Below are 17,285 nucleotides of genomic sequence, written 5' to 3' on the forward strand. Positions count from 1 at the left end.
TTTGTTTCTAGACTGCTTGCCTCACTCCAGGCCCCACACAGCTGTATGGCCGGGCGCTCGTCTAATCCTGGGTCACCACAGTACTGGGGGGGAGTGGGCTGTTTCCATTTAATCCCATTTCCACAGTCTTTATCACTCTAGTGCAGAGCTGGGACCATTGTGATGGTGCCAGGGCCTTGTACACAATGACCAAGCATTCCATGAAGCAGCCACGCCCCAGCTTCTGGAGTGCATAGTGAAAACTTACATTTTCTAATGTTCCCAAGTCAGGTTTGTGCCATGTTTCAATTTTGATGAAGAAGTCATCTTTCATGTATTCATTCTGCAGAAAACACAAGAATGTGACCCACCCTTCACAGTTCTGTAGCATAGCAACCCCAGTATGGATTTCTTTCCAAATCCAGAGCCATTAGCCCCCACTCCCCATCAATTTTAGTGTGTGCGTGCGTGCGTGCGTGTGTGTGTGTGTGTGTGTGTGTGTGTGTGTGTTTCGTCTTCATCCATGTATTTGGGCGCATGTGTGTCTATAGTGGAAATCAGAAGAGGGCATCAGACTCTCTAGAACTTGACTTCTGGATGGTTGTGAGCCACCACATGGTTCTAGGAATCAAGCCTGGGTCCTCTGGAAGAACAGCCTATGTTCTTAATGGTCAAGCTGAATTTCCAGTCCCAGGTCCTGATTTTTAAAAACTCGCTGGGTACAGCACTTGATGCTTTTTCACACACTCCCACTTGTCATGCAGCACAGAATCCATGAGGTTTGCTGAGCAATTTTGGCATTCAGAGTAAGTAGCAAAGCAAAACAAAGCCAGAACAGTGCGAAGCAAACCTGCAAGCTGTGAGCCCAGAAACATCAGGGGCAGGCATAGTAGGGAGGACATGGGAGAGGCCATAAGGCAACGGGAGCTTAAGTAAAAGGCCAGCAGCAGTCAGGAATCATAAAAGTGCAAAAGCAAAGTTAAAAGAAGAATGTGTGCTACTCACCGTTACAACTGAGGCGGGGAGGAGAGGCGGCACCGAAACAGGAAAAACTTCAATTAGAAGGAGTTAAGACAGACCGTCCCAGTATCTTAAGTCAGGTAGACTAAGCTATCTCAAACATGTAACACTTAGTAGCTTATGCCTCTACACAGTGACACCAAGAGATCCTCAATGTAGGTTATGGAGTACAAAGACAGTATGAAGAGTAATCTACCTTAATGTAAAATAATGCTAACGAGAGTATTGCAAAACCCTGACATCATTTATGAGATTGTTTGGCAAACAAATCTATAAGACCCCCCCCAACCAGGTGCCGCTGGAGCAGGCCAAAAGGCACCTCTGAATGCACGTGACCTCTATGATGTCTGTACTACTTGTTCACCCCAAAGCTGGCAGTTAGGAGGACCGCCATATGGCAGCTGGGAACCTAGGGGTACACACAGGTCTGGGAAGGAAAAATCTGGGGTTCCTTGGCTATCACCCAAGCAGTGACTGTCTGAGAACCCAGAGGAGGTTTTGTTTGGTCTAAACCTCTTAGATTGGGCACTCTGCCCCCTCCTCATCATAAGGGAGGCAGGGCACAGTGCTTCGGAGACCAGCTTACTTGTTCTGCAGTAGGGGTAAGCATTCCAGGCTTTCTCGTGAAACACCAAGGAACCCTCGGGAGCAATCATCCTCACAAACGCAGGAACTTTGCTGTGAGGAGAAAGATACCAGATACCCTTTCAACTATACCATCATTTCTGTTGATATCAAAGATGTCATCACATTCTGAACCTGATGAGCTAGATGGCACTAACAATTCATTTCAATCCCAAAGCAATCATGTGGCAAATTAATGTTTAAAAAACGATTAAGAAAGTTTAGCTATGTAAGGAGTTCCTGTTCATTGTGTGTGTGTGTGTGTGTGTGTGTGTGTGTGTGTGTTTTATGTTCTGGTGGTACCGAGGATGGCTTTGCACATGGTAGGCAAGCACTGTATTACCAAGCTCCACCACCAGCCTCTCAGAGAACTTGAGCATGCATATGTGCAGTAGTCACTGCCCATGTGAGGTCAGCAGGCAAATCTGACCTTGAAGGTGCAGTTGGGTTTCACCTTAAAGTTACCAAGTCCACACATTGCCACAACATTGGTATTCACACAGTCGAGGTTCACCTGAGAGAAGAAAGCCATGAATACAGGGCTATGTCTAAACAAGTCACATAATGCAGTGGACACAGCAGACCTCAGAACTGTACCAATGAGTAGAAAAGATAAAGCATACACACATAAAAGGTTCTACAGAAAAGCAAGGGTAAGGCTCATGCCTGTCATGCCAGCACTCAGGAGGCTGAGAAAGGAGGATCTCCTGAGCCTGGGGTTAGAGTGAACCCTGTCTCATTGGGGGAGGGGGGAGCTGGGCATGGTGGGGCACACCTTTAATCCCAGCATTGGGGGTTAGAATCTGTGAGTTCAAAGGTAGCCAGGTTCCAGGATAGCCAGACCCTATCAGAAAGAAAGAAAAGAAAAGAAAAGAAAAGAAAAGAAAAGAAAAGAAAAGAAAAGAAAAGAAAAGAAAAGAAAAGAAAAGAAAAGAAAAGAAAGAAAGAAAGAAAGAAAGAAAGAAAGAAAGGGAAAGGAGAAGAGAAGAGGAGAGGAGAAAAGAGAAAAGAAAAAATGAAAAGAATAGAAAAGAAAAGAGAAAAGAAAAGAAAAGAAAAGAAAAGAAGAGGTGGGAAGAAGGAGAAGGGAGGGAGGGGATGAGGGTTACTCACACCTTTAATCCTAGCACTTGGGAGGCAGGTAGATCATTTGAGTTCAAAGCCAGCCTAGTCCACAGAGTAAGTTCCAGGATCGCCAGGGCTACCCAGAGAATCCTTGCCTTGAAAATCCCACAAGAAAAAAATTCTGTAAGTTCAAGAAATGGCTGTTACTAGCCACTTCAAACGTGATAGGGGAAAAGGGCTAAATATATAACTGAAGACCACAAGCTTGAGAAAACTCCTATCCATTAACAACAACCCCAAAGGCAACTACATCTACCCTCAACCAGCAACCAGGAAGCACCAGTCACTGACAAGTTGGAAGACTGGCATTTGCAGTTTACATAGAAAGACAAGTGAGCTGTGCATGCTTATGAAAAGAGATGACTCTAAGGGGCAGCTCCAGTGTACACTGTCACAGACTAAATCCAACTACCAACCTGCCAACACTGAGCACAAGGCAGAAACCCCACAAGGCAAGGTCTGTTTCACCATCTGAGTTGTCTAGTAATTAAGATACTGAACCATATAAGTCAAAGCTGCACCCTACCCCCAATTCTAAGCACTTTATATATTCTTTCTATATCACAGCAGATTTCAAACTTATTTATTCAATAAAATGGAGAACAAAGTCAAGAAAACTTTGGAGCCAGGAGAGACTTCTGACTGTAGTAAGAGTGAGCAGCTGGCAGAAGCTAGCCCTTAGCTCAACCCAGGAGGCTAAATAAGCAAATGGTGAGGAGTCCCATGTCAACCAGGAAGCTGTGCAGCATGAAGAGAGGGGGGAGTATGAAGAAATGCCAGGTCCAGAGGACATAACATGGGGACATAACTTGGGAATTTCACTTTCAGACAAATTACAGCACTGGGGAAAAGGTATTTTGAGCAGCAGAGCAAGGGGCAATTGAAGGACAAACTTAAAAGCATTTTTCATGTGCCTTCATGTCCTTCAAAACTGACACTGAAGGATGGCCAATTGTGAGTGTTTACTCTCTTTAAAAAAATTATTTAATTTTTATGTATATGAATGCTCTATCTGCATATATACCTGCATGCCAGAAGAGAGTATAGGATCCCATTACAGATGGTTTGTGAGCCGCCATGTGGTTACTGGGAATTAAACTCAAGACCCCTGGAAGACCAGTTAGTGTTCTGAACTGCTGAGCCATCTCTCCAGTCCTGAGTGCTTATTCTTTGCGATTCACGCCTACTTCAGAAACATCAAGTCAGAAAAACTGAAAAGAACGTGTAATCCCAGTCCAGGAGAGAGAGAGAGAGCAGAGGCTTGATCTCTGGGGCTTGCTGGTCAGCCAGCATAGCCTAATGGGCAAGCTCCAAGTCCCTGCCTTTGAAAAGGGGGTGGAGGCTGGCGAGCTGTCGCAGTGTCACTAAGTCTGACAATCCAGGTCCGACCCTCAAGGATCAGTCCTCCGAGTTGTCCTCTCACCTCCCCATGGCACAAATGCACATGCACACATGCCTCACTGCTGCCCGAGGCCTCTACAAATATTGCATTCTCAGAGCGCATGAGCCTGCCTGCATGTACAAGTTCACCTATGTAGACAATGCATATACACACAGTCAAAGAGCATCCAGTACAAGTCATACTGCTAACAACTAGAACCAACAGTCCTTACATTTGTGTAATTAGAACAAGATACAGGATTCTGGCTTCATCTCAGAGTATGGCAAACACTTGTCAATAGTTCAGCCAGACAACTTAGAAAATAAGGGCCAACAAAACCCGCTGTAGATTACATCAGACAGTTTACCCTATAAGGCCAAACAGTGGAAAACCTAATACCTATAACCAGTATCAGACCTGCTGACGCCCCAGTGTGCACACTCAAGGACAGAGGATGCTAAGTGCCCTGTCCTATGACTCTCAACCTCCTTATTGACACCAAACCCAGAGCTGTACTAGATGCCAGCAACCCCTGTAATCCTCCCATCTGAGGTTACAGGTGTACACAGCCATATTCATTCTTTATATGGGTTTTGGGGATTTGAACTTAGATCCTCATTCTTGCTCAGCAAGTGCTATGACCTCAGGCCCACTTTTGTATTTCTCTATCCTAATCTCAGCTGTCGCCTATCAGATTTCCAAGGCTGATTCTACCACTTAAGTTCCTTTTTAAAAAACTCAAGTTAATAAAATTTCCGTCTTCGAGCTAGGTGCTCCAAACTTACTATCCCTTTTTGCACCTAGCATTGAGAACATTCATAAGTAATCTGTCATCATGTCTAGTAATGACTGAATCTGGAGAAATATGCACATGGAATAAACAAACTATGATTCAAATTCAGCTTTTAGGAAGAGAAATCTTCATTAGTGGACCTTCTTCCACACTAGTAACAAGGCAACTGGCTGCATGGATATCATTTTTCCTCTATCTCTTAGAAGTCTCTCTGAGCCGGGCAGTGGTGGTGCTCGCCTTTAATCCCAGCACTTGGGAGGCAGAGGCAGAGACAGAGGCAGAGGCAGGGGGATTTCTGAGTTCAAGGCCAGTCTGGTCTTCAGAAGTTCTAGGACAGCCAGGGCTATACAGAGAAACCCTGTCTCAAAACAAAACAAAACAAAACAAAACAAAACAAAAAAAACAAAAACAAGAAGTCACTCTGACTAATGAAAATTGCTTTTTAAGTTTAGGGAGCCTGAGAAAAATGAATGACAGTAAACAGACTTACAAAATAGAGCGAGGCCTTCAACACACACAGGAAGCACTCCTGCTCTCTCTTCTGCTAAGCACTCACAAGATGGTGATTCCTTCTACTGTTCTTAGCAGGCTTCACCTCAAGGTACCCTGTCCAGATCTGGTTAAGACCAGCATTCCCACAGCATGAAACCCTAAAGCATGAAGCTTCTTTCAGAAGGCATGCCCCATCTCCCACTTTCAGAATATTCAGTCTAGGGAATCACTGTCAACTGCAGTTTTATTCTACTTCACTGAAAGGAGGTTGTATTAAGATCTAATCATAATGGAATGATGGTTATTACCCATCTGTTCACAGCCAGGGTAACTGAAAAACAAAATCAGCAAGACTTCTGTCCTCACAGATGTGGATGGTGGAAGTTCCATGCACTGTGAGCTCCCTGGTGTGGGTGCTGGGAACTGAGCCCAGGTCCTGTGCTAGAGCAATGTGCTCCTAACCACTGAGCAGCCTCTCCAGCCCAGGAAGGCAACTGTCATGGGGGTAGAAGAAGAATAAAACAGACTCGAATGGCTCAATGACTGCAACTGCCTTGCTGAGGGGCTTGGAAAAAATGAATTGAGACAATCCCAACATAGCCTGCTCTTCCAGGAAAGGAAGTTAAACAACATAAGACAAAAACCAAGACCTGTCTTGCAGCTCAGCATAGGGCAAGAGTGGACGGTGCTGCAGAATAGAGAGCGAGCAGGCCAGTAAGGCCTGAGTCTTGCTCGACACAGCTCCCACAGTGGCTAACTGCGGAGACTGGGAGAGAGTTCGACAGACAGGGCTGACTAGTGAGCTCGAGCGGTGGGCAGGCAGACAAGGCAGACTGCTTGCCTATAGGCTGGAGTGTGAAGTTCATTGTCATGGGGAAGCAACTGAAAGCTTTGAGAACAACAACACAACCTGGATCAAGTTTTAAGATTACTCTGGCTCTGTGTGGAAAAATTCAACAGAAATAGGGGAGTGGACCGATGGTGGCAAAATCAATTCCAAATGGACAGACTTAATGATGAAGTCATGTACCAGTGACTTGGGATAAGCACACACCAGTGAATTGGAACTTCATAAAACAGTAAATTTCTTCCAACTTCAAAGGGCACTGTTTAAAAAATAAAAAGCCTACAGAATGGGAATGGTTCTGCAAATCACCTCTGATAGGGTCCTCACACACAGAAGTTCTGTACAGTAGAGAACGTTGAGAAATGGCAGGAGAGCTCACGGTTCCCACACTTAAGGAGGCCAAGGAAGGAGAATCACGACTGTGAGCCTGAGCTACATGGAGAGACTGACCAAAAAAACAAAACAGAAGATTTGAACAGTATTTCTCCAATAATATGCAAAGTCCATAAAATTCATAAGAAAATTCCAACATCCTCAATTATCATAAACAAGTACCTCAAAACCACAAGTAGGTGCTCTTCATACGCAAATGGCTATAAGCAATAGGCCAGGGGTCTGGACTTTGTTTACCCTGGGTCAAGTGAAACCCAGAATTTCATGAATTTGGTAAAATAAGGTGTGGGTAGTCTTATCCAACCCTGTAATTCTACTGATGTTAAGTGGGACAGGGCACATGACTTGGCTTAAATAATTCAATGCTACCCTTGCAAGTTCAGCTTCCTTGGGTATGGGGTTGAAAATGCTCCAGGGACAGTGCCCTTGAGGAAGTGAACTCTGACCGCCTTAGTTGCTGCTAAGTGATCTAGTTATTTGATGGCTAATCAGTAGTCAGTGTGACACTAATAAATCTGAGAGCCTGTCCCACAGACTGCTGTCCCCTCTCCCTTTCTCCTTATATCCCCCTCATATTTCTGTTCATAGCTACCATCTTTGACAGGTGTTAAAAGGTCTGGTAAGAATGGGCACAAGAGTCAAGCAACCTTCACCATCCCCTTTGTCACGTTCTGTTCCTCCTCAGGGGACCTCACTGGGTTCCTTATGCCTTGGACTTCATACTCTGACCAAGAAAAACTAAAAGTCAGAGTAACCAAGTCTCTATGTCGTTTACTGACCATAGCAAGGGGTATCTCTGTCTCCCTGTATGAAACTCATAAACTATGTCTCAAGATGGTACACAGAAAAGGTGCTGTGGAGCCTACAAAGACCCTGTACTACAAGTCTGAATGTCCTAATCCCATGTCCAAATAAGTTGTTAATCAACGGTGTCACTTGCAATGACCATATTTGTAGCTCTCTTCAACTAAGAGTCATCATTATGGCTGAAGGGTTACCAAAATCAGATGTTTCACAAATGGCATTTAATACTCTTTTTTCCCATAAAAATGAAATCACCTATATCTCAGCAGGAAGTGTTCAACATTTCTAACATTTTAATGACTTTGAGGCTTCTTATCTGATTAGGTTTTAAAAACATGGAACACAGTACGAATACCTAATGACCCAGTAATAGACCTTTTCTATATAATAAGATGCTGTTTTTCTAATGTCTGAACCTTTAGGTTTCAAATAAAGGATGTTGTGCATTTTTCAAAGAGAGATTACACAACTTTTAAGGTTGGTTTTCAGTCAACTAGATACAAGCTAGTCAGCAGTAAAGAACTAGACTGCCTGCAGGCAAGTTTATAAGGATAGCTTATAATGACTGAGAAGGAAGGGAGGCCAGCCATTAGGGTAGGTGTTACCCTGGGCAGGTGGTCTTGGATGGCACAGGAAAGTGGGCAGAGAGAGCAGGGGAGCAGGCTGGCGGAGTGGAATTCCTCCATGGTCCCTGCCTTGGTTTCTTGCCTCCAAGTCCATGCCTGGGCTTGCCTCAAGATGGGCTGTGACTTGTAAGCCAAACGAACTCTTTTCTCACCAACTTGGTTTTGGTCAGAGTTTTGTCACAGCAATGGAACAAGCTAATGTTTTCACATTTGGAATACTAATCTATAAAGGACATTGCAGACCAATACAGAATTGCTTACATCAGATCCTCTGGTTATACAGCACTCCCAGAAAGAGCCCACTGCTTTTAATAAGGAACTTCTGTTTGTAGAATTCAAGAAATAGGTAAACCAAAATTTTTAGTGAAAACAGAGGCTGCAGAAATGGCTCAGTGGTTGAGAGCACTTGTCAGAGTTCAGTTTCCAGCACACACATAGGACGGGTCACTACAGCCTGTAACCCTCTTCTGGCCTCCACAGGCAACTCCACACATACACATAAATGGAAATATGGTCTTAAAAAAGAAAATGATGATAACATTTAAGCTTAATCACCTACACTGCAGGAACATGAGTAAGAGTTGTGTGTGTAAACATACACACACACACACACACACACACACACACACACACACACACAGAGCAGAGATTCCCTCCCAAGCTTAGTAGACAAAAAGGTGGTTGGCAAAATGCACTCAGACCCATCATCTCTCATTTCCCATAAGCATTTCCTACTGAAAACTATCTAAAGGAAATGAGAGATAAGGTTGTCCGGCTTAAGAGGAGCACACAAAGGAACTTGAACAAAACAAAAGGAAAAAAAGCAGTGGTGTGTGCAGGCCATCAGTCACAGACCTCTTCAGCAGCAACCAGCAGCAGCTGCATCCAGCCACACACAAACACAAAAGGAAGCACGAACTTTCTGCCTGGGAGACTAACAAAAATTCAAACAGAAAAATAAGGAAAATTAATAGTACAGAACTTTGGAAGATGATTTGAATGGCCGTGGCTTTCCAGCAGGCCCTTTGTCCTAAAATGTACAGCATCTAGGACAAGCCAGAGTGTTCTACAGCTACGAAAGCATACTAAAACTATAAATTCATACCTAAAACGTGTAAATGATCTTCATCCCCTACCCTATAGAGAACAGTTAATGCTAGTGCCACATCAGGGAATTTTACTTGGCTTACACACAGACAGACACAAACACACACAGACACACACAGACACACACACACACAGAGGGCTTGGGGGGGGGGGGTTCCTCAATTGATTAAGTTCTTGTCTTGTAAGCACAAGACCCTTTTGTTCAATCCCCAAAATCACATCTAGGCGCTGGGCTCAGTGACCTGTACCCACAATCCCAGTGCCAGTCAGTCTAGCATAACTGGTGAGCTTCATTTCAGGTCAGTACGAGCCCTACTCTCAAGAGGGGACCTTCGTCCAAAGCACAATACCTGACGCTCCCAGAGAGACATTAAAAAAAAAAAAGACCCCTATAGGTATCAAATAAAAGATATGGGTGAGCTAGGAAGGATAATCCTTAAAGTATTTCAAGTATGTATGTGTGCACATACTACATGCATGCCTGGTACTCATGGAGGTGAGAAGTACCTGGTACCCATGGTGCTAGATCCCATTGAGAGTAACTGAGCCCCACGTGGGTACTAGGAACCAAACCTGGGTCCTCTGGAAGAGCAGCCGGTGCGCCTGACTGCTAACCATCCTCTACAGACTAAGGCTGAAGGGTTACTCTTAAGAGTCTTCCCTAGTGTTTGAACTTTTGTTACAGGCAGATATATCACTTTGATAATTTGGTATAAAAACAAGGAGGCCCACAACAAAGTGTAACACGTGGTTATGGAATATTACAGTTCACAGGGCCTACTGATAAGGAGGCTGCCAGACCGACAGCAGCTACAGGCTGCGGTGGAGACCACTTGCCTCTTCAGGTGGTAGATTTTGTGTGTGTATTGTCCCTTCTCGCCATCGTTGTTTTCATAAGGTTCATTCTTCAGGACTTCAATTCCTTCTCCACCACCAGTTTCATTCTTACTCGCTTCTGCAACAGAGTAAAGCTGTCCAACCTGATACTGAAATTCCAAAGAGTAGAGTTTTACTAAGTCAATAAAAGCCGGAAGAACTTTCCTATGCTAAAACCATAATAAAGATGATACAGGAAACTCCACACAAACCATTCAGCACATGTTCTACATGAAAACAGAACTCAAGTGACAAATGCTGGATGATCACAGGATTTCCAGAGTTCGCAAACAAAACAGTCACTAGTATTTTATTTGTATAACAACATATCAGGAAAATATCAGCACTTAGTTCAACTTCTGAACGGTGTACTCTATGAAGCATTTTTATTTCTTAGGAGTGTAACCTTAAGGCTGAGCAACCAGCTAGCTCTCCGTTCTCAGTAATGAAGAACAAAGTGTGTAGTGTGCTAGGAAAAGCCTCAAGAGCTTTTAGCACAACTGAAAAGACACAGTACTGGGTATCCAAGATCAGAACTTTTCAATAAAATTCTCCAATAAACACAAACTTTCTGGAAATAAGCACATAAGTATTAGCACTAAGTATTAAGTGTTCAGTCATTCTTATTTCATAGTAAACCAGGTCTCTCAGTGGTAGGGCAATTCCTAGGAGTCAATAGTACCAAACTGTGTCACTGTCACCACAAGGAACAACTGAGGCTCTTATGGCCCTACTTGTTCTAGGGACCAACCATGAGACTTGCCAATCTCTTCAAATTAGACTAAGACAGCCTGATGAAGCTTTTTCTTCTTTATCTTATTTTCAAAGAAAAGGCACAAAATTTTAGCTCCAAGAACTCATAACTCAAAGCTAAAATTATAATTGAGAGAATAAAAGGATTGTCATAAGCCCAGAAAATATTCCATCTAAAAAACTCTTGGGATGCAATATTATCATGCTAGCTAACTTAATAGTCTTCCTCTTCTCTGTCTCTCTCCCTCCCTCTGCTCCTCCCCTCCCCCCACTGTATTACTCAATTTGGAAGGGTCTGAAAGGCTAGAACTAAACAAATTTCTTAAGTGCTCCAAAGTATCTATTTAAGACTATGGACTGCAGGGGAGGCTGTTCTCTCCATTTTCTAACATGCTATTTGGGTTAGTCTAATGCTACAATTCTTAAAATTCTTCAAAACCTACTTTTAACCTGTCAAGATTTCAAAACAAGATTAAAATGTCTTTAAAACAGAGGACAAATTTTGCCTAACAAAAATACATGAAGAACTTAAATGACTTGACTCCCCAAAGATCAATGAGCTGGTAACTTGAAGAAGATATTAGGTTTTCTTATTGCTGTAGTTTGAAAAATAACTCAGGGTTGGGTGGTGGTGGTGTATGCCTTTAATCCCAGCACTTGGGAGGCAGAGGCAGGCAGATCTCTTGGAGGCCAGCCTGGTCTACAGAGTTCCAGGACAGCCAGGGCCTCACAGGGAAACCCTGTCTCGAAAAACCAAAAAGGAATAATTCAGACACATGGGGGTTGGGGGCACACTTGTTAAATCTGAAACAAAAGCTGAAAAGATCTGGGGTAACAATATCTAGACTCTAGATTTCAACAAGTTGTTTCATTCCCCACTCCCCAACCCCCAGAACACCTGGAAAAATAAACATCAAGCTCCTCCTCTGGTTCAAATAATCAATTGTGCAAATAAAGAACAAGGGCCTGGTACAGCCAGTGCTATGTGCCCTGGTGAAGCCCAACTGTACTCAGACAGCAGGCAGCTGCTGCTCTTCCTAGGCTCTGCTTTCTTCTGCCTATCATCTGTCACGTCTTAGCTTATCAGATTTTATCCAACTTCCAATTCTCCAACTTATCCATTGTCAGCTGAGGAACTTGGATGTTCAAGTTCAGAGGGGCCCTGGTGCTCGATCTCTCAGCCTCCTTGATTTGTCCTCCGTGTTGGCTGACAGGTATAACTGCAGGGTGTAGGTTCTCCAAAATACGGTCAAGGCCATAATTATGCTGTTGGCTGATGGTAAGGACACATCTGGAATACCTTTTCAGAGCAGAGAAGTAACTGTGCTGTATGTAGCCACTAGGCCAGCTGTGCAAAGTCATGAGGTCACATCACGCTAGCACAAATGGATGTGCTGGGAATGTTTAACTCCATGACCTGTTAAAGGGAAACAGGTCTCAAGGGCGGTAAGGTTGGCAGGTACAGCTACCACCAGGAAAACTCAAGTGTTACCACAGACAAGACAGAAGCTTAACCCACACTGCTCAAGTGGTATGAACTGTGTTAACAGAAAAGCAAGTTCTATGGAAAGACAAATGTCCAGCAGTCAAGGAGATCCGTTCTTCCCTCAGCAGTGAGCTCTCTCACCCACTAAGTACTTACATTGAGGCTGAAACCTCATTTTTTTTTGGGGGGGGGGCAGTGTTGAAAGAATTTCTATATTTGTTAAACTATTTTCTACAGACCGTTCCAAATGAGACAATATAGCAGAAATTTGTTTGTAATTATCTGATGCAAACAATTCCTTTTGTCACATAAGCCAGAGTAAAAAAAAGAAAACGAAGGCTGAGGGTTCAGCTCTTTGGTAGATTGCTTGCCTCATGTTTTTGAGGCCCTGGGTCCAGATCCCAGGATGGCACCAAAAGAGCAGACAAAAGCAAATGCACATTACAAACAGCAAAGATTAACCTAGCAGTGGATCACATCAAGAGAATTCGAAGATACAAAGCTACTTACCTCTTGAACGGAACACGGCAAAACCACGCGGCTGAAAAGAAAACAAATATATATATTACTTATTGAAATGGCTTTAAAACAAGATCTCAGGACTCAATGGAACTGTAAGTCTAGTGACACAGTGGACAAGAAAGCCATCCATAGGAGGCAGTGTTTGAGTTAGGACCTTCAGGGTCTTGGCTATAAGACTAAGACTGCCATTACTGAATTAGGAGGGCTCCTGCCTCACTGCCACAGGACCCAAGATGCAGAAGCTTGATTTTTGTGCAGGATAAGCAAGCACGAACAAGTTCATCATCTGCAGACTCTGATCAGAACACTCTCGTGAGATTTTTTAGTATAGTTCCATTCACCATATGTGCTCTGTATTTTAAAGATTTATTTTTATGCGTATGAGTGATCATCCATGGAAGCCAGAAGAGGGCATGGGATCTCAGGCGTTGTTTCTATCAGAGCATCATTTTTTTACCTCCAGATTTTTCACAAGGAAATCCCGTATTCCTATAAAACAGGTTTCTCGCTACTCCCTCCCCACTATAGGTCACAATCACCCTGTGTAACAGTGATCTAAAGACCAGGCCCACTCAAGTCATAAAAGTTCCAAACTTCTATTTCTCAAAGAGAATGACCTTGCCTTTAAGCCCTTCCATAAACAAACATCCCACCTCTCACTCCTGCCTCTAGAGTGCACACTAACTTTCTGTCTCATTACAGTGTGTAAACTGGAGAATTGCAGTGAGAGGGATAGAGGGTAGAACCCACTTTTCAGAGCCCCTAAAGCTATGTTAAAGAATTAGTAAATTCAGCCAGGTGATGGTGGCACACAACTTTAATCCTAGTGCTCAGGAGGCAGAAGCTGACTGTTTTCTGAATTTGAGGCTAGCCTGATGTACAGAATAAGTTCCAGAACAGCCAGGGCTACAGAGAAACCTTGTCATTAAAAAAGAAAAGAATAAAGTTCATTAATGAAGAAATCGAAATGCTGGAGTATTTCCCAAGAGTGTCACAGCTGTGGCTGATCCTAGGCAGTAGACCATCTGTAGGCAGCTGGGAGAGATGTCTTCTAGGGAGCACTTCTAGGGAGCACACCAAGAGTTACCAAAGGACTGAACCAAGTTGTAGGACTGTAGAGGAAGGGATGGAGAAAGTTTCTCCACAAAGTTTCTCAACAACCAAACAATTGGAGATGGGTAATTTTAACACTCAGTAACAGATGTCCATTTTTGTTTAACAACACTTTCTGAACAATCTTTCATAAAAGTGGCTACAGCATTTAAAAGGACAAATCAAATCCACAAACTACTCTTGAGAATCCTCAGTGCTTTTTCCAAATAGAACCACCAACAAACACTAAAACCGAGACACTAAAGACATTACCCACTGCTCTGTAACAAAAGGGACAAGCCTACCCTGAAAGGGTCTTATTAGGTGGCCCTACCTGCCCTGGAACTCAGAGACCTGCCTCTCTCAGGGCTGGTATTAAAGGTATGCGACATGGGTGCTGGTGCCCTGGTGCCCGCCTGTAATCCCAGCACTCTGCTAGGCAGATGCAGGCGGATTTCTGAGTTCAAGGCCAGCCTGATCTACAGAGTGAGTTCCAGGATAGCCAGCGCTATACAGAGAAACCCTGTCTGGATAACACCCCCCCCCCAAAAAAAAGAGGCATGCGTCACCATAGTTAGCCCTGAAAGCTACTTTTTAACTCCTTAATTCTTAAAAAAAAAAAAAAAAAAAAAAAAAAAAAAAAGATGTTCTAAGATATTGACCATCTGCCACAGTATTAAACTTTATCGCACAGGAACCATTATTTACTGTTTGAATGGAGCTGGCTGCAGGGGTCACTTCATTTACAGCATTGCGTACTCACACTGTGTTGGACATAGACACATTAACAGTAAACTGTCTTTACCTTAAGTCTAGGAGGAGAAAAAAAACTAAGAGACTTTGATAAAAACAATTAGATGTTAGATACACATCATTTGCTAACCTAGTTCAAAAAGGTATACAAACATAGGACTGGAGAGATGGCTAAAAGGTATTGCTCTTGCAAAAGGCCTCAGTTCATTTTCTAGCACGCATGTTAGGCAACTCATGACCACCTCATGACCACCTCTAACACCAGCTCCAACTGGATCCAGTGCCTCTGGATTCCATGGGCATCTGCACTGAGGTGCAGACACACTGTCAATGAGGACTACTAAAGAATTAAATCACATTTTGAAGACAAGAAGTAACTAATAAATTAAAAACCCTAAATGCCTCATTTCCAGTCAGTCTAGCATCTCTCTTGCTATGTGGCTTGGGATAAGTCAGTTTCTGTCTCATAGTCTCCTGTATTAGTTATCTGCCACTAGAATAAATTAGGTGATATTTACAAGATACGTTGTTAAAATTACTTGTTAGAGTAATTTCATAAGCTCAAAGTTCAGTAGTATGATTATGTTTAAATGTAAATCTTTGCTCTGTGCAGAATTCCAAAGTATGCCTTTTTTCAGACTCCCTGTCACTAACAAAAAAAAGTAGTAACTGTTCAGGATAGAGATGGCCCAGCAGGCAAAGTCACTTGCTTTCCTTCAAGCACGACAAGTTTCAAGTGCAGAACCCTAATGGGAGTAGACTGACTCATATGTTGTCCCCTGACCTCCAAAAGCACTCTGTGGTACCACCCTGTAATCGCCCTCCCCCGTACAAATATAAATTTTTTTCCCTAAAAGTAAAATATACTTAACAAGTATATACTTTAACAAATGTTTGCTGAAGGGCTGGAGAAATGGCTCAGTGGCTAAGAGGACTTGCTGCTCTTTGAGTAACTGGATTCAGTTTCCAGCACCTGCATAGTGGCTCACTACCTGCCGTAGTTCCAGGAGATCCAATGCCCTCCTATTACCTGCAAAAGCACTGCATGAATGTAGCACATATGCACATATGCAGGCAAACACGTATGCACATAAAATAGGCAACCACCAAATGTTGGCTGAGTATCTGCTAAGTACTAAAGACTGCTCCAAAAACTGGAGGTATCAGAATAAGTAGAGTGTGCAATGGTAGGGAGAACACTCAGAAAGACAAACAATACACACTTTCCAAGATGTGGAAGGTGAGGTACTGATCTGAGGGAAAAGCATTCGAGTCCGCAGAAAGAGAAGGAAAGCCTATATGCAGAGTTTAGCCTACATGCTGAGCAACAGAGGAACAGCAAGGGGTCTTTGTAATGCTGGAGCGAGGAAGGAAAAAAAGTTACATATGAGCAGAAAATAGACTCTGGGCAGTGTTAAGTAGAGCACCCTTGTTAGTGATTTTTACAAGGTTGACGTTAATACTAATACAGGCAAGGAGTCTAGACAGCTAGCTTAAGGCCTTTGTGGGTTTTTTTTTTGGTTTGTTTGTTTTTTGTTTTGCTTCTTTTAAGAATCTTAAATGAAATTAGGGCGGGGGAAGAACAGCAACAACAAAATGGGTCACACTCGAAATGGCACAAGGGACACCGACTCAGGTATGACAGCCGAACATTCCCTGCCACCGTTTCCTGAGATGTTCACGGCTCTAAGGAGAAGGGAAAGCCACAACTTTTCAACAAAATGACGGGGCCATTCCGATGCACCTGGGAAAAGTCTTCATTTGCCATGTTAAGCACCATGTGTTTAACGCCGCACCGAACCCAGTGAAGCAGGTGGGGCCGGTGTCGCCCCATCTTAGATTTTTGAGGGGTCTGAGATCGATCGCAGGGGCATGATCTAGAGTCGGGTTCACTGAGCCTGAAGGAGATCGGGCTCAAACTCGCGGGTGATCCTTAGCCCGGCATTACCGGCTCCCCCGGGAGCCCCGGCCGCACCGCCGACCCTGGCGCTGACTGCGGAGGGCGGCGACACAGCATAGGGCCTTGAGGCTCCAGGAAGAAGCCAACCCCGACCAAGGAGTGCCCTCCACGCTGAGCCCACCGATCCTCCCCAGCCCGCGCCCCGGTACCTCGCTCGAGCCCACCGACCCACTCACAATTCCTTAATCAGCACCATCTTCCGGGAACCCCTCACAGACGCCTCCGCCAGCCGCCACAACCGGGCCTCTCAACACGCATGCGTAGCCACGCCTCCCAATCGTCCGAGCCCCGTCCGCGCCTGCGCGTCCGCACCCTTCCGCTGCCGGCTTTTGCGTCAGCGCGCCTGAGGGATAACTCCGCCTAGTCCACGCCCGGCTCTCGGGCGCCTGAGGCCTCCACTGCGGCTGCGTGGTCCCTTGGCGCGCTGGTGAGCCTTGGAGCGCGCCTGCGTACACTCGGCGAGCGCTGGAGTTACACGCCTGACGTCCTCACGCCAGCCTCACTCTCTCAGGCCGCTATGCAGCCTGCGATTTCGAGTGAGTTCTCCAGTCCGCACAGGTGTGGAAGCCGCGCCTAAGATTTAGCAGGCGTGTTCTAGAAACCCAGTCCAGTGTTTCAACCCAGATGCGTTCGCCCCTTCCCTAACCTTTTC

General features: G+C 44.3%; 1 protein-coding gene across 2 annotated transcripts in view; it reads right to left on the bottom strand.

Annotated features, from left to right (window-relative positions):
* Nucleotides 1-16,914, bottom strand: part of Pitpnb (phosphatidylinositol transfer protein beta) — a 49,507-nt gene extending 32,593 nt beyond the window's left edge. For both annotated transcript variants that reach the window (XM_052167439.1, XM_052167440.1), the window contains exons 1-6: nucleotides 16,810-16,914; nucleotides 12,817-12,847; nucleotides 10,029-10,177; nucleotides 1,586-1,677; nucleotides 985-992; nucleotides 248-322 (exon numbers count right to left, since the gene is read on the bottom strand). In XM_052167439.1, the coding sequence (XP_052023399.1) occupies nucleotides 248-322; nucleotides 985-992; nucleotides 1,586-1,677; nucleotides 10,029-10,177; nucleotides 12,817-12,847; nucleotides 16,810-16,829 (375 nt within the window). In that variant the 5' untranslated portion in view covers nucleotides 16,830-16,914. The remainder of the gene's footprint in view (nucleotides 1-247; nucleotides 323-984; nucleotides 993-1,585; nucleotides 1,678-10,028; nucleotides 10,178-12,816; nucleotides 12,848-16,809) is intronic.
* Nucleotides 16,915-17,285: the final 371 nt, after the last annotated feature.

Source organism: Apodemus sylvaticus, chromosome 22 (genome assembly GCF_947179515.1).
Source record: "Apodemus sylvaticus chromosome 22, mApoSyl1.1, whole genome shotgun sequence".
NCBI classification, from domain to species: Eukaryota; Metazoa; Chordata; class Mammalia; order Rodentia; family Muridae; genus Apodemus; species Apodemus sylvaticus.